The following is a 17,870-nucleotide window of genomic DNA, read 5'->3' as shown; positions in this document are numbered from 1 at the left end:
AGGTCTATGAGTTTTCGGGCTGAATGTGCTGGGGGCTCCTAAGATACTCCAGAAAGCACCACGCTCAAGCTCTTGGGAATAACAGTGCCCTTACATGCTCCCCGAGCTCCGCACTTTGAGAGAGCTGCTCTGCGCTTGCTGTGTTCCCACTGTCATGTTCCTTCTTGCCTGAAATCCCTTTTCTGAGCCCCTGTGCCCATCTCCTTATACTTCATGATCCCTACAACCCTGCACAGACATTGCCTCCTGCAGGAAGCCTTCCCTGCCTGCCCTGTGCTAGCTAGGTCCCCCTCTGTCCGTCCTTGAGTCCCAATGGGACTTCATTATGCTCATTTGAAAAGGCCTGGCAGAGCACCAGGAACACGATTGGCACTCAGTAAATGCAGAAAGAAAAAGCCTGCTTAACATAAATTCTGGTGGGGGGCACCTGGGTGGCTCAGTGGTAAGCCGCTGCCTTCGGCTCAGGTCATGATCTCAGGGTCCTGGGATCGAGTCCCGCATCGGGCTCTCTGCTCAGCGGGGAGCCTGCTTCCTCCTCTCTCTCTCTCTCTCTGCCTGCCTCTCTGCCTACTTGTGATCTCTCTCTGTCAAATAAATAAATAAAATCTTTAAAAAAAAAAAACATAAATTCTGGTGGTTTAAAAAAAAATCATATTAATTGTAATAATACATTTTTCAAAGTTAACAGTTAATGTAACTCTCTCAAGTTTAGAAAAAAAAATGGTTCTAATCAGAGTCCTAGCTGGGGGCACTCATGAGATTCCTAGGGGATTAGCAGGCCCCTGAGTGGCCCCGAACTCCCCCCTCAGCCGTCAGTAGTCCCAGCAGTGATCGGTTCTCCAAAATTCCGAGTTCCAGAGTTGTTTTACTCTCATAATTCTTCTCATATTTTAGACTTGCCTTTCCTTTTCCCCCGGTTTCTTCAGTTCTATGTATCATTTAAGAAAATGATGCTGCCTCAGGGAACAGTACTGGAAACATTACTTCCCCATAAGTAGACACAATTTGTTTTGTTTGTTCTTACCAAGAAGGTATTTCCCCCCCTTCTCTTAAATTACTTCTGTCCATTTCTATAACAAGCTTTGAATTAATTTGTATCTGTGTTCATGAAATACAGAGGGAATTTCGCACGTGTGAGAACTATAAAGAACTCTTCCTAGAATTGTTCTGTTACAACAACTTGAAGCATATTAAACACTGTTTATGATAGTTCAGGCTTCTAAAACAGTAAGTGGACTGGTGATTTCTTTCTTTTTAAACATTATAATCATACCCAGCTTCACCCCCCCCTTTTTTTTTAAAGAAAAACATTTTTATTATGGAGAGACTATAATATTGAACTTCCAAGGATCTAAATTTCAGCTATCAATTTAGCATGTCTCCTTCCACCGTCTGCCTCCTTTCCCATCACAGCAGCAAAGGGGAAGAGGCGCCCCACTGGTTGCAGGACTGCCTCCTCTCTCCGTGTCTGCTGTCCTGAGTCTGGTTTTCCTGTAGTGACAGCTGTCCACACCCCTCTCATGTGCAGACACACCCCCACACCCTCAAGATTCTGCGGGCACAAACACACGCACCTTCACCCAGCTCTGTATCCCATTTGCTGTCCTTCTCACGTCTCAAATACTAGGACAGAAACTTGGTTGGGAATGGAACTTGGACCAGTAGACATCAGTTACTAACATAACAGACCAACTTGGAATAGTAGACATAAAGTATGAAGGTCCAAGTGCTTCTGAAAACAAAATTATTCAAAGAAAAACACTCTTCAGATGGGATTCTTTAAAAGTAATGTCCTAATGGGGGGACTAATGGCAGATTGTTTTTCTGTTCTGCTGCTTCTGTGTCCTCTACTCTACACTTTTCCAATTTTCAACATTGAGTGGGTCTTACTTTTATAATTTAAAAATATCTCCCAGATGCTAAAAGGGGTAATTTGTCAGTTGCCTCTGAATCTCTTCCCCAGCAAAATAAATCTGGACCAGAAACTAAATGAGATCTTTTCTTTGAGTCCAAACCATATTTTCCATGGCTTGGAAGCCCAGGAGTGGAGAAAAGGCGTTTCTTGGCAAAGGGAAGCTAAGTGGGTGACAGCCCAACCACCTCCCTCCTGCCCTTTTCTCGCCAGCTTTACCCCTTGGTCTGTCTGTGGCACTTGGTTCTCAGCCCTGGGCCACTGCAGATTTCTCCTACTGCCTCCCTCACTGTATGATCACCATGTGCATTCTGGCTCTGGAGAACAGAAAGGATTAACCCGCTTGCCTCTGGTAAAACAGGGCCCAGTGTCCTATTACGTGCCATGGTGCTTGATGTCACGTGGGTGTTCACCAGGCGGCAGGAGGAGGATGGGGTGTGTGGAGGCTTGGAAGTGTTGGAAACCTCTCCTTAGCTGTAAAGTGACAAATCCCACAGGGGTGTGTCAGAATTAAATTAGGGTCATAGCACATAAGGGAACACAAGAGCAGCAAGGTAAATGGAGTTGGAACCTCATGTGTCATTCCTCTCCCCAGAAATTTTCATGGTCCTAAGAATGCTCACTTTTCCATCCTATTTTATGCCCCTTCACCTTGTACCAACAGTTTGGAAGTAACCTCTGAAGTCTCCGAGTGTTTTGATTGGGTTCCATTAAGTTTAGGGGACCTACTCAGTATACCTGCAATCAGCCCCTGAGTCTCAACTTTTTGTTTCACAGATATTAAATAGATAGTTTGTCTATAAAGTTGATAATCATCAAATTTTCATGGGATAACATTCAACATTAGCAAACTCCAGTGAACTATGAAAATTATGTATTCCTCAAGGAAAGTTGTTAAGTTGTCGTTTTCTTTGTTGGAAATTGCTCATGAAAAGGCATTGTAAATTAATGGTCAAGGACAGAGGCTTTTGAATCAGACCCAGGTTGTAACTTGAGCCAAGCGACAACCATTCTGGGCTTCAGATTCCTCATCTGTGAAATGAGAATAATATGGCCACCTCATAGGATCATTGTAAAACCAAATGAGATCAAGCCCATAAAACAGCCAGTTCACTCTTTGGCACATAATACAATTCAATAAATAGTAACTAGCATTAGAGCAGTTGGCCTTCATGGGCTTGAACGTGACCTCTGCCCATTACCCCAGGGACAGTATGGTGGGTTCAGGGCCAGCTCTGTGTCTAGCCAGCTGTGCATCCTTGAGCATTACATGTTTGGGACTCCATTTCTCCATTTGTAAAATGGTACGTTGACCTAGGTCATTCTGGAGATCTTTGACTTCTACAAGTTTGGTTGGCAGTTTCAGAAGAGGTGCTCTGACAGTTCAAAGCGACTGAATGACTGAAAACCTCTCAAGTCCATGATGTTGACTCCGTCTTCTTTAGCCTATGCTCATCCTCCTTCGCACTGGTACTCAGCTCAGCTGTTCATCAGACTTACTCGGGGAGATGCCTGGGCCCCAACCCTAAGCGGTAATTACATCAGACTATCTGGCGGTATTTTTAAAAAGCCCCTTGGTGATTCCATGTGCCACCAGGTTTAAGAACCATTGCTGTATGCAGATAACACAGTCAAAAGCAAGGCAGAGGAGAAAGGATGTGGATAAGCCACAAACTGCATCTTCAAGATGTGATTTCAGATTGGTGTTTTCATTCAGTCTCACTTCTAAATTGCTCTTTTCCTTAACATGACTGGAGAGCATAGCCTGACATCAGCCCCCATCAGCCTCAAAACCAAATCCAAACTTCTTGACGTGGCTTATGCAGCCTTTCATGATCTAACTCTATTGCTCAAGCCTCATTTTTCAGGTGGCCTGACTGTGCCCCAGAGGTGAGTAATCACATGCCAGGTTTCTTCTAGCTTCAAGACTTTCTATCTTTCCTGTCCCTCTCCTTTCTTACCTGACCTTACCTGCCACCCTGGCACCTGCCAACTTCTGCTTGTCCTTCAGGTCTCCACTGAACTTTCTCCTTCTCCCATGCCTACCCAAGTTCAGTTGGGTGCACCCCCTACGTACTCCCATAACCCACTCTACATACCCAGTGACACACTGCACTTGATCTGTGTTCCCAACCCCACAGACTGGAAAATTCCACGAAAGCAAGGAATGTGTGGTTTATTCACCACTGCATTCCCTGTATTTCACATGATCAAGCTCAGTGAATATGGGTAGAATAAATAATTGAATGACTGCACAATAAAGCGAAATTCTTAAAGAACTGAGTCACAGTAAATTAAAGAAGCCAGATCCTATGAATGAATGCACAAGAAAAAATAAATTCTTGATGACAGAGTCACACTAAGGTATATCAGGCCCTATCCCTATCCTCTTTTTCATTTAAAACCATTCTTTAATATCAGAGAGAGGGGGAGCCATAGTGGGGAACCAGACTTAACTTTCCACAAGAAGGAGCTTAATTTCCTTGGAGACTTGATCCTGCATTATTTGTTCCATAAACAATAATCAATAGTGTTAATATTAAAAAGCCAGAGAAATATATTTCAGTATCTTTTAATGCACATTTTTAGTGAAACGTTATAATCTTATTAGTTAATGAAATATTTAGAGATAAAATGACAGGATGTTTGGGGTTTACTATAAAAATTCAACTGGGAGAGAGGGAGCAATAGAACTATCTGTGAAACAAGCTTGGCCAAGAGTTGACAGCTTTTGAAGCTAGATGGACAACTGGGGGTTTATTATATCATTTTTTCTGCCTTGGTCTAACTTTGAAATTGTCCAAAACGTTAAAAAATCAATGTAAAAAATTACAACCGTGGAAGGACGTTTTTCTCAGCATTGCTGTTTGGTTCAGTGAGTGTCAAAAACAAAACAACACACCAAAAACCAAGGCGGCCATACATCATCCGGAGCCAGCTTGGTCTTGGTCAGTTGGAAAACAGGAATGTTCTCCAAGGTTAGTAAACTGTAATCAGTTCCACATCGTTTTCAGGCACCGGAGTTTACAAATCACTGCGGTGTGATTTGTAACTCCATTCATATGTCCCGGAGAAATACGGCCCATGCCGATGTTCCCCCCCTTGTTTGCTTAGCCGAACAATACTTTGCCACGGCGCATTCAGGACAGACCCCAGGACGCCATTTTACGATCCCTGGCACCGCCCTGTCCTTCCGCATTGTTTTCACAGCTCGGAACGTGCTTCCTTTTAAAAAGTAGAAAAAGCCAGCAGCTTACCATTGCCCTTCACTACTCCTGACATTTGGTGTCTCAAATATGGGGCCGCCGCCTCCTCGGAGAGGCCCTCCTCCGACGGGAATGTGCCTTGGCGAGGCCCGCGGGCTCTCCTTGCCCAAGCCTTGCCCTTCTCTCCACAGCGTTTTCCCTCTCAGCTCCGACCCAGACCACTCGGCTTGGGCCCGGATGGGGGGGAAGTGCTGCCATCTTGGGGGTCTCTCCCTTCCTGGTCCTCCAGGCACAGCCTCCCGGGCCCGGTGTGAGCTGGAGATGAAGGTTCCGGGAGCGAGGAAGGTTCCGGGTCCACAGCCCCGTGCCTGGTTGTGCACCTCGCTGGGGCTCCTCACCAGTGGGGTGGTCACCAGCCCTCTCTCCTTAGCTTCCGTCCTCTTTCAGCCTGAGCAATTCTGACTGGAGACCCAGCTTTCCCCCAGTGCCTCACCCAGGGACGGAAGCCACCTCCCAGGCCCTCGCTGGGCCTTCCCTCAGACTTCCCTCCAGCTCTTCCCTTGGGCCTCCCCTTTCGGCCATGTGGGCTGCGAAGGTGCTTCTCATTGCAAGGAGGCCTGGTTTCCCGAATCTGCCAGAGGTGGGGTTTGCTGGGGGCTTTTTCACCCTAAAACCTTTTATTTTATTTTATTTTATTTTAAGATTTTATTTATCTGATAGAGCTCACAAGTAGGCAAAGAGGCAGGCAGAGGGGAGAGGGGGACGCAGGCTCCCTGCTGAGCAGAGAGCCTGATGTGGGTCTCAATCCCAGAACACTGGGACCATGACCTACCTGGGCTGAGGGCATAGGCCTTAACCCACTGAGCCACCCAGGCGCCCCCCTAAAAGCCTTTAAATGGCACGTCTCTCCTACCTCACTGAGGTCTTTCACAAGACACCAAGGCCCAGATAGTTCTAGTGCCTGCTGTCTTCTGAGACGTGCTTCCACAGAAATCGTTGCTCGCGAGCGGGGGACACCTTCTCTTGTTGCCCTGTTTGTGAGCTCGTCATGAGCCCCTTTGCTTTTTCTCATCGACCCTGAGGAAAAGGGCAGTTTTATAAGAGAAACTTTTTTTTTTTTTTTTTTTTTAAGATTTTACTGACTTCTTTGTGAGAGAGAGAGATCATGAGCCAGGCTGGGGGGGGGGGGGATGTTGAAGCGGGCTTGCCGCTGAGCAGGGAGCCCAAAGTGGGGCTCCATCCCAGGAAGCAGGGGTCATGACCTGAGCCACCCAGGCATCCAGAAAGACATCATTTTATAAGAGAGACGGAGATACGGAGAAGTCCATTGCCCCAGACCACAGCTAGGACAGGGCCCAGCCAAACTCCCCTCACCACTCAGTCGCTCCCTTACTTGTTGACTGTAGAGATTCACCAGTCACTCATGCTGTACTAGAGCGCATCCAGGGCTAGATTTTGAAATTGAGCTTCCAAGAAAATAAGCATAGGACTTACTTGAGAATAAAATACTTGATTTTCATCTCGTGACTAAAGTGACTTGCAGTCACCGGTACTCATATATAACAGGCCACAGAAGTCATCGATACACACGCTTGGATTTCATGGCAAAGCTCTTGCTAAACAAACAGAAGACAGAAAGTAAAAACTCTAGATCAGAAGCTTTCCTTTGATAGTGGCAATTCTTTTCATTCCATTCGTTGTAGGGAGGCCCCTTTAAGATCAAACAGACTGTGCACAAATCCTCCAATGCTACTTAACTAGTTGGGCAAGTTACTCATCCTTTTGAGCCTGTTTCTTCATCTTTAAAAAGGAGGATAATGGATCCTTTACATCCGTGAAGTGCTGAGGATAGGGCATGTTGTCTGGACAGCACTTAGTAAGTAGAACTCCCTTTTCTTCCCCTGTCCACCGTAAGTTTATCATGTTAACAATGAAGAGTAAAATGTCTCAGTAATAAGCAAACAAGTCTCGTTCTTTCCCATCCTACACCAAACTGTGCTGGAAACACTATAAATAAGTGACTGAGTGTGTTTTAGTTTCACTGCTTCTTTCTGTAGCCTGTTTGATTGATGTGTTAATGGGAAATGAATGACAAGGTTGCTTGCGGTGAAGGAGTCCTAGGGTGGTTGGGAGCCACACCCTGGATAAAACTGGAAGGAAGGAATTGTGAATCACCCTCCATTCATGGAAAGTTGGATGAAAACATCAGTTGAGAAAAATACTGAGTTTTAGAAAGATGACCTGACTGTCATGATCTCGGGGACCTGGGATCAAGCCCAGCATCTGGCTCTCTGCTCAGCAGGGAGCTTGCTTCCCCCTCTCTCTCTGCCTACTTGTGATCTTTCTCTCTCTCTCTCTCTCTCTGTAAAAAAAAGAAATATGACCTGACTATAATTAGTTGCTCTCTTCTTTGCACTTACTACCTTTAGGTAGGACATGAGTTTTCTAATTATCCTTGAAAAATTTTTATTGAAACAAATTCCCAAGCTTTTCTTTTGGGGGAAGGAGGGAAAACAGCTTCTCTGTTTGTCGGTTGGTTTGTAGTATTTTAGAAGGGGTAAAAGTATCGATTTATCCTTACCTCTGTCACATTTCAACATGTGATTTCAAAATTGTCTTCAAAGCAATAAAATGATGTTGCAAATGAGAGATAGACTGTGTGAGTTCCAAAAAAGCTTTTCATGAAAAAATAGAGCCATTTGCCCACCTACACTGTTAGTGAAAAGTGCAATGCACCTTTTGGTCAAGGAAGTGATTTTTAGTGTGTCATTTCTATTTTCTGATCTACAGTATTTGTTGTCAGCCGGCTGTCTACTTGTTTATGGTACAATGTGAGTACTTTGTATTAACTGGATATATACTGAAATATGTAGGTTCAGCTCTTCTTAAAGGGATAAATAATAATGAATGAATGCAGAATGCTTTAACTGTAGTACATTGTTCAACTGTTAACTCTATAAATGGTAAAAACATAACGTGGATTCCTGTTTTTAAAAATGACCCGTAGCCACTCGTGTTCCAGTACTAGAACATATTTTGGGGGTGGTCAAGTATTTATTTTTTTATAATGATGCCTGGCTGTGACAGATGGTTTTTGCTGAGACCTAAGAAACTAGACTGTATATTGTTAACGGAAAAACATATTCTCTTAGACGAGTGATATTTTCAATGATTCCTTTCTATAATTAAATATAGATGTTAGCATATAGGCATTGATTTATTTTTGGAAAGTTTGTGATTCATGGGTGGGGAAAGCTCAGAAAACAGATTTCTTAAAAACTAAATTGCTTTCTCTGTAGAATCTGTTAAAAAGACACTTTGAGGCAATAACATTTTTTTTTTTTAAAGTAGCGGAGAAGTTGGTTTTAAGTAACCCAGGGGAAAGGGTTGTCCATCACAGTGACAGCATTTAGCCATAATCACCATGTCAGGGACATTTTCTTTACAGGTTCCAGACAGTGAATGAAAGGATTTGCTTGAAAAAGCCTGAGACTATTTTGAATTGTCTGGTCCTGAAATATTTATCAAGCAAGTATCAGTACTTCTCCAAGAAGCGTAACTATGTACCAGGTGGTGTTTCCTGACCGCCATCTTTGAAACTGCTGCCTTTGACTGTGACACAGAGCCGTAGCGCTTAGTTTTAGCAGCCAGTCGTTTCTAATTGTTTTCACTGTTCCCTCTTTTCTATCACAGAATCGGAAGACTTTTTGATGGTACAGAGCCCATTGTTTTGGACAGTCTCAAACAGCATTATTTCATTGACAGAGATGGACAGATGTTCAGATATATCTTGAATTTTCTACGAACATCAAAACTCCTCATTCCTGATGATTTCAAGGTGAGGGATTCACGTTAAATTACCAATAGCATTAAATATGTGATTTGTTTTGATGCGCTCCCCCCAAGACATTTCAAGCTCTACATTTTTAATGTATTACCAACTCCCACGGCATCAGAGGTCGCTGACATGGTTGCACTGTCTTCCTGAAATAGAGGATATGGTCCTTAATGTTTTATGTGACCAGATGAGGACTGATTTTATTTTAAGACTGAATTATAATTTATCTGAGCACAGTGAAAATAAGTTGATGAAATCCAAAGCTTACTCCTGCTAAGTCTTAGTAAGGTAGGAAATACAAGGAGACCTCCTTAGCTTAATAGACTTATTCTCCCAGCTATTTAAAGCAAGTATTCCACTTGACAGTAAAATTTTAGATTGTTCCCTTTGAAGTTAGTAACAAAGGTTAGACAAGAGGAACAAATAGAAAGTGTTAATATTAGAAGGAAATATACACAAATGTAATTTTTGCAGCTGTTAATATTCTTTAAGTAGATCCTAAAGAACCAACTAAATACTGTTAGAACTAATGAAGAACTCATTAAGGCATCTATGTTCAGGATCAATATATCACAATCAATAGCTTTCCTACAGAATAGCAAGAGCCAATCATAAGATGTAATAGAAAGATATATCACTCATAGTAACAACAAAGTTTATAATATCTAGGAACAAACCTAACAAGAAATGGGCAAAGTCTGGTTAAGAAAAGTGCAGATCTCTACCTAAAATATAAAAGAGAAGTTGTATACTTAAGGGAAATTCTGTGTTCTGGGATGGGAAGCCTCCATATTTTTAAGATGTCACCTGTCTCCAGATGATAAATTCAGAACACACCCATTTAAGTCGCAGGTTTTTTTAAAATGAAATTTGATCCATTTATAAAGTGTATGTAGAAGAAACAGAGCTTAAGAATAGCTAAATAAATAATTATGGATGATAATATTGGTGGTCATGGCAGGCTGTGGCAGATGTATCCTACCAGACATCAGAACATACTAGAGAGCTAGAGTAATTAAAAAATGTCAGGGTCTGGAGACAGATGTGTGTATAAAGAAATTTGGTATATTGAAAAGGTGGTAATTCAATCAGTGGGAAAACAAAGGAATAATGAGTAATTGGCACTGAGATAGTTAGCACAGAGATATTTGGAAAAAGTGTAAAGCCAAAGCCATATCTCATGTCAAATTCACAGATACTTCAGAAATAAACATAAAAATTAAAACTGTAAAAAATACCAGAAAAAAATAAAGGAACTTCTGAAAGCATAATTTTGAAGCAGAGAGGGCCTACCCAAGGAAGACTTAATACCCAAAACATAGCCTTTAAAAAAAAAAGTAGAATTAAAGACACCACATATAAAAAAATAAAAAATAATACATAAATAAACCACATACAAATAAAAGACATGTGTTAGACTACAAGAAATATTTACTATAAAAGATTAATATCATTAATAAGAGAGGTTCCTAAAATTTATAAGAAACCTATAGACAATCCAACGGAGAACATTTTTAGATAGAAACAAATCTCCCAAAGAAAAAAAATAGAAATTGCCTACAAACATTGGAAAAGATAATTTAATCTCTGTAGACTCAAAGAAACAAAAATTGAGATACCCCTTTTTATTTATTGGATTGGCAAAAATGTAAAAAATTATTAATATACAGTGTTGGGGATATACATTGTGGTTGGGAATAAAAATTTTTGGAGGGCAGTTCAACAGTTCTTAAGTTTTCAACCATACATACTCTTTGATCGAGCAGTTTGGAGTCTGTTAGTTTATTTTCTAGAAATAGTTGCATAAATATGCAAAGATACATGTATGTGTGATGTTTATTTTGGTCATATTATTTGTAATAGCAAAAACTTGATACAACGAAAAAAAATGTTCAGCAATGGCACATACTCACCAACAGCTCTGTTATCTGATGTGGGGTGGGGGGTGGGGGAATCGCCAAGATTTTTGTCATTCAGTGAAACTACTAAGTTTCAAAAGATGCATAGCCCAATTCGTGTTTATGTAAAAATATGTGTGCGTAAATACACAAAAAAGATCCAGAAGATTAGATCCCAAATAGTAGGGCCTCGGGAGGGCCTCCGTCCATCCTCTCCTTCAGGATTTTGAGCCGTGGGGCACCTGCCAAGTATACATTTGGTGAGGAAATGGGAGAGAAAGAGTCAGAACTGCAGCTAGCCCGCGGGGGCACTTCCGGCAGCCGTGAAATCAGCCTGAGGCAGCACGTGACCCCACGGCTCCCCCACCAGGGCCGGCTCCCCCCACCAGGGCCGGCTCCCCCCACCAGGGGCCTCCCAGAGTGCGCCTGTGCCGGTGCTGAGTGCCATTCCGGCTTTAAAGACAGACGAAGTTGGTTTGTGCAACACGGCTCCTTATGAAAGCAAGCTACTTTATCAGTGCTGATCTCTTCCAATTCCGGAAGGAAAACATACTGGGAGTCTGTTTCTCAGATGGCACCATCCTGGAGGGTTTTCAGGGGTAATTTTGAATGTGTCTTTTTTTTTTTTTCCCCCCTTTCTGTGCCGACTTTTGAACCTCTTTCCTGCCTTCCCTTCATGCCACCTCACTCACTGGCGAGCATCTCACGCAGAGGCCAAAGGGAGGTTTCCCACCTGCAGCCCCCAGTGGAAGCCTGGGGACACACCTGCACAGACACAAGCAGAGAGAGCTGGCCGGGGGTAGGTGCGGGCCTCACAGCAGATGCAGGTGGAGCAGAGAGCTGGGAAGGAACTCAGCACTGCTTCTAGAAAGCAGGCTCTGGCCCCACATGGAGACAGAAAGTGGGGCTGAGTTCTGCACTGGACACAGGGCGTGAGGGGAGGGAGGAGAGCAGGGGGCCTGCTGTACGGGGGCTCGGACTCAGCAGTGGCCCCCGCCAGTAATGAGACCTGGCGCCTCGAATGTCAGGTGTTCGCCAGTCAGGTCTAGGCTTCTGGCGTCGGAGAGCAAGGAAGCAAGTAGAAAAGGAAGGGCTGAAAGTGTCATATGGCAACAGTCGGGGGGCCAGTGTGTTCTTGATCACTTCTGTGTTCCTAGAAGGAATGCAGTGGACTTGGGGGAAGGGGTGAAGGAAGGACATTTCACTTTTAGTTTTGTGTGAGGGTGATTGCATTTCCAAATGGCCACTCAGAATCTCTATGTGGAGAGTTCATTGGCTCCTCAAGCTGCCCTGTCATAAGCTGGCCGTGTCCGACCCCCCCCCCCACCTGCTACCACTGTGAGACCTGCTCCCTTTCTTTGTGTCCCGTCTCTGTAAAACATGTCGGAATCCACCTGCCTGCTCTAGGCAGGGACCTGGAAGTCATTCTGCACTTTGTCCCCGTCTTCACCCCCCCAAACACAGTCCATCAGTGAGCCAGTCTGTACTACTTTCCAGAAACTTCTCGAGTCAGTTCCTTCTTCTCATCCCTCCTCCCTATCCAAAGCTCAGCTCTCTGGATGACTTGGAGTAGCGTCCTCACCGATTGCCCTCTCCCACCGTTCCCCCTCGCGTCTTCTCTCCATGTTGAGACCGGGAGACATTTCCTCATCAGACTTTTTATTTCAAGACCATTGTAGACTCTCATGTAGTATAAGAAGAAATAGTAGATCTTATGTTATGCAGTTCCCACCAGTAGTAACAGCTTGCAAAATGATGTACAATGGCACAACTAGGATGTTGACCTTGATACAGTCAAAGCACAGAACATTTCCGTCATGGCAGGGATCCCTCCCGTTACCCTTTTATAGCCACACCCTTCTCCCTCTCCCCCTCCTCTGCCATCTTCCACCCCATCCCTCACCAAGGGACACTTTCTGAAAAAAGTAGAGTTATCATGACTTGCTCCTGCTTGTAACTCTACAGAGGCGTCCCATTCATTTTTCATGGAGCAAAGCGGCATATCCTTGCCAGAACCCACAAGACCCAGAATACTCCAGCCCGTGTTCTCTACCCGCACCCCCCGCACCCAGCTCTTACCTACACATATGCCCTACAGGAATTTCCTTAGTTCCACAAGGATGCCTTGTTCTTGCCCCCTTCAAAGAGACCATTCTGTCTGCTGAATGCCCTTTTCCTGGCCGCCTTTATGTTTTCCGGGCTCATTGTATTCATCACTAAGCCATCCCTGCCTGGTCCAGCTTAGGTTTGCCTATACCCTGCGATTCTCCCCGTGCTCACACATGTGCATTTGTGATTATTTGTCTTCACTGTCTGGCTCTGTGTACCCAACTATAAGTTATACACGCTTTTGGCTACAGGAGTTCGAATAGCCAATCAGCAGTGCCTTAAACTAATGGAGATTTGTTTTTTTCTCACATAAGAAATCAGAGGTCCATGGTTTTGACAGTGGTGTCTTCTCAGTGGCGTCATAGGGACGAGGACTCTGTCTTTTTGTTTTACCATCTTCAGTGTTGATATTTTGGCCTCACACTTGTCACCTCAAGGTCATAAGGTGCCTGCCGCAGCTCCAGGCATCACATCCTCATTCCAGGCAGGAAAATGGGCCAAAAGCCTTTTTAACTCACAAAATTTCTGTCCTTGTCAGAAGATTCCCCAGTAGACTTTCCCTTTATCGGTCAGTGGCTAGAGTTGAGCCTCCCTAACAGGCAGAGGAGGCTGAGAAAGGGGTGTTTTTCTTTTTTAGCTTTTGTAGTCAGAGAAATGAGCAAAGGCTAGGGGCTGGGAATAGACTGTCCCACTAGCTCAGCCCTGGCACATAGGAAGCACGTGAAGGTTTATGACATGAGTGAATGAATGCACGGATGGATACATAAACAAATGACATGAGACCCACATTCAAACCAAATTTGGTTCCTACCCCATACCTGCTCATATAATTTCTTACATCCAAACTCTGGAGATCTTATATATATACCCGGACTCTCTTCCTTGTAAGGGTCTCCCAGGCATGGACTTTTTATGTTTTCTAAAGGACATTGTGCGCTGGGCACATAATAATTACTTAGTATTAATTAACTTAAATACAGCAGGAGTCTCAGGAGACCAGAAGCAACACACTAATTTATAGGACTAATTTATTGGACGAAAGGGCAGATTAAAAAAAAGTGTGTATAATACCATCATCCTAAGCAACTTACATGGGTAAAATATTAATTTATAATTCCATGATTAAGAAAGATGCAGACTCCAGGAAATACAGAGCAGCGAATGGGGAATTATAGTTAGAACATGATGACAGCCATTTGTCAGGAGTCGCAGTGTGTCCCAGAAATGGAGCTAGGTATTGTGAACCCCTTCAGGGTGTTATTTTGTTCTTGGAGAGCATTGAAGTTAGATGTAAAGAGACAGACTTCCTCATGGGAGTTAGGCTGCGGCGGATCCCTGACCACAGTCCCTTGAGGGTTCACCCAGTGGGCCAGGATGGGCAAGGTGACGGCTCTGCACCTTTCGAGCTCCCTGAGGATTCCAGAGCCCTGCTGTCCATCAATTCTAAGTGCAAAACATAGCCATTAATTGCCCAAGGATTTAGCTGTAGCACACGCTTGGGGAAAAAGACAAAAAGCATGTCAAATGGAACTCACGTCTCCCAGGACCCTGAAATGTTTCCCATGGAAGCTCCAGGTGATAGGCTATAAATTACGGGACATTCTGGAACCTGGAGGAGCAGCAGAAGGAGAGTGGAAGCTGAGGCGGCCATTCAGCTCCTTGGCTGATGGTGAAATTGAAGCAGCTTGTGCCGACCACAAACGCAGACGTACGCACAAATGAGCTCTCAGTCTGCCTGTCCCTGAACAGCACAACAGGTGCTTTCTTCCTCACGGGAGTCCATTTCCTGACCTGGGAGAAGGGACGTGGCATGAGGAGAGAATCTGTCTTAACTAGGTTTGGTAGGGAAAGCATTCCTTGATTTCTGGCTCCCCTCTCCAGCTCTTGAATGGTGGATTGGAGTGAATGTGTACAACGCTGACATCACGGAGTCCTACCTCCCTGCTAAAATGCCACTGTGCACATATGCTGTATGCACTAGATCCCCACTTACCAATTTAGGTCATCGTTGAAGTGGCAGCTGCTCGTGCCCTGCTTCCGCTGGAAGGCACTGGAATCTCTTCTCGAGTAAGTGATTGTAGAACTTCCCTGCTCTGTTTTAGTATGAAGGTGACTGTCCTTGGTTTCCCTCCTCCCACTGATAAGGACTTGTTCATCGTTGCTTCATTTTCTGCTTACCTACATGTGTTGTCTAGGCAGACACACACATTTGTGATTCCCAGTACACCAGGAGTCCGGAATTTTGGTTCCCTTTTCGATGGGGAATCACAAAAAATTACCTCTTTCTAGCCTTGTGTTCTGAACATCCTTGTTAAGTGTCCCCCACATTGCTAGCATCTTTTATGGTCACAGCTGGATGTCCACAGATAAGATAAAGAAAAATTTGCTTATAGACAGTCCACAACTTACCTATCCCTGGCTTAAGTTTAAAAAAAAAAAAAATGAATCTGTTCTTTCTAATAAGCTGTTCGTATTATAGAAAAGGATATGCACATTGTAGAAAATTAGAAGAACGTCTAAGCCCCATATTCCCATCTCTCGGAGATTGCCAGTATTAAAATCTTAGTGCATGCATGGCCTTCTGCTCTTTTCCTGTCCTTACTTCTGACAGTAATCTCTATCTTCCTCTTTCAATGAAATCAGACTTTCTCTAATACTGGAACCATATTCAGATTTCCCAGCTTGACCCCAGACTGTCTTTGTGGGCAGTTTCTCCAAGATGTGTCTGATGTGAGACTGCATATCGAATCCAGTTATGTTCCTTCCTTTTATTACCTAGCATAGTCTGTCACTTTTTATATGATGCTGACTCGCTGAAGAAACCGGGTCAGGTACCCCACAGAGAGCCCCTCTTCTGGATTTGTCTGGCTGCCTTGTCATAGGTAGTTTGGTTCGTTACTGTAACTTCTGATTCCCTATAAACTGCAAATTATATCTGAAGGCCTGACAGGTTTAGGGTAAACATTTTGGTGAGAATACATCTCTGATGATATTGTGGACCTCATATTACATGGCATTAGTAACCATATGTGTTTGAAGGCTAGCACATTTGTTAACGATCTCGGTCAAGCTCTGAGTTTCTCCTCTCGCGCTATTAGCGTTTTGAGGCAGATGGTTCTCCGTGGCGGGGCTGTCCTGTGTTACAGGATGTTGAGCAGGATCCATGGCTTCCACCCACCACATGCCAGCAGCACATACCCAGCTAGGACAACCCAGAACATCTCCAGACTTGGCTAAATGTCCTCTAGGGTCAAAATCAGCCCCAGCTGAGAACCAGGAAGAAAGAGAGGAAGGACGTTTTGATGGGAAGTTTATCACATAGAATTAGCGGGAGCATTCTCTCTCAGGGCGACTCTGAGGCCCTCAGACTTGGGAGGTCATCAAGTCCTTCTAGAGGGCCATCCATGGCTCTGCCCCAACAGGGCGGGGGGTTTCTTTCCCCATCCTTGGTTCTGCAGAGACCATCTGACTGGCTCTAGGGGCTCCAGTGCTTAGGCATTGGCCAGTCTGCTATGGCAAGCACACGTGGCTACTAGGCGCTCACTCTTGAGGGTCAGACTTTCTTGGAGAAGGCAGAGTAGTCAGCTGGGTAGACCTCCAAGAATTCTCTTCTCCAGTATCTAAGAGAGTGCCCCCTTAGGATGGCTGCCCCAGCCCATTGTCTCAGCTGCCGTCCCCTAGTACTTGCATTCCTGGGGCAGAGACTATGACTTGTAGGACCCCTGCCCAGGGCCACTTCTCTTCCTCTCCCGAGCACACTCCCTCAGAGGCAAGACCAGCTGCAGCACCCAAAGAGGAGGGTTGGGAGGCAGGCAGAACAGCCAGCTGGCAGCCCCGGCACCATCTCAGATGGCATCTCTAGCCCCTGCTCTCACTCCACCCTACACACCAGGTCTCACCCCTGCAGTTAGTATCCCGGTGAATTGCCAAGCCGGGGTGTGGCTTGAGAATGCAGATGGATCTGCCCTCAGCCCCACCACAAACACTCCATCATTATCCCCTGTGTCTACCCTGCCTTTCTCTAGGAGATTGACAGGTGCTAGGGGAGGGAGACAGTGGTCAGGTGGAGAGGGGACGCCTTGCCACTGCTTCTGTTTCCTTTACTAGCTGAAATCCATTCAGGCTGAACGTCAGGCTGGATATCCTGCCCGCCCCCCCACTCCTGGAAAATCAAGAGTAGTCAGGAGAAGCTGGAAGTTGGCGCTGCTGGATGGGAAGGAGGCCTCCTGGCCAGAAGTCTCATATTGGTAGCAGGGGGAAAAGGATCAAGTGGGCCAGGCTTCCAGGGCTTTGAAAAAAGGAAAGGGGGTTGCAGGGGGTGGGAGGGATAAACAGGTAGAGCACAGAGAGGGTTAGGGTGGTGCAACTACTCTGTATGGTGCCATTCGTGGTGGGTACATGCCATTATATGTGTGTCCAAACCCATAGACTGAACAGTGGCAAAAGTGAGTCCTAGTATGAACTGTGGACTTCAGGTGACCATGTAGGCTCATTGGTTGTAACAAATGCACCACTCTGGTGGGAGATGGGTGTATGGGAAATCTCTGTACTTGCCCTTCAGTTTTATTTATGTATGTGTGTATGTATTTACAGATTTTATTTTAAAGAGGGAGAGAGCAGGGGGAGGGCTAGAGGCACCAGGAAAAGAGAAGCAGACTCCGTGCTGAACATGGAACCCCAAGCAGGGCTCGATCTCACAACCCTGAGATCAGGACCTGAGCAGAAACCAAGGAGTCAGACGCTTAACAGACTGAGCCAATGAGGTGCCTATTGCCCCTCAGTTTTAACTGTGAACCTAAAACTGCTGTAAAAATATTAAGTCCTTTTAAAGAAAAATGGAAGAAAGAAGGGAAGAAAAGAGAGAGAGAGAGGGAAGGAAGGAAGGAAAGAAGGAAGATTGCAGAGCC

General features: G+C 44.8%; 1 protein-coding gene across 5 annotated transcripts in view; it reads left to right on the top strand.

Annotated features, from left to right (window-relative positions):
- Positions 1-17,870, top strand: part of KCTD1 (potassium channel tetramerization domain containing 1) — a 180,979-nt gene that overhangs the window by 147,718 nt on the left and 15,391 nt on the right. For all 5 annotated transcript variants that reach the window (XM_045065475.1, XM_045065476.1, XM_045065473.1 and 2 more), the window contains exon 3: positions 8,812-8,956. In XM_045065475.1, the coding sequence (XP_044921410.1) occupies positions 8,812-8,956 (145 nt within the window). The remainder of the gene's footprint in view (positions 1-8,811; positions 8,957-17,870) is intronic.

Source organism: Mustela putorius, unplaced genomic scaffold, assembly GCF_011764305.1.
Source record: "Mustela putorius furo isolate JIRA1106 unplaced genomic scaffold, ASM1176430v1.1 tig00003858_pilon_pilon_pilon, whole genome shotgun sequence".
In the NCBI taxonomy this organism is placed as follows: Eukaryota; Metazoa; Chordata; class Mammalia; order Carnivora; family Mustelidae; genus Mustela; species Mustela putorius.
The sequence above is the reverse complement of the archived record's forward strand: the minus strand, read 5'-3'. Positions and strand labels throughout refer to the sequence as shown.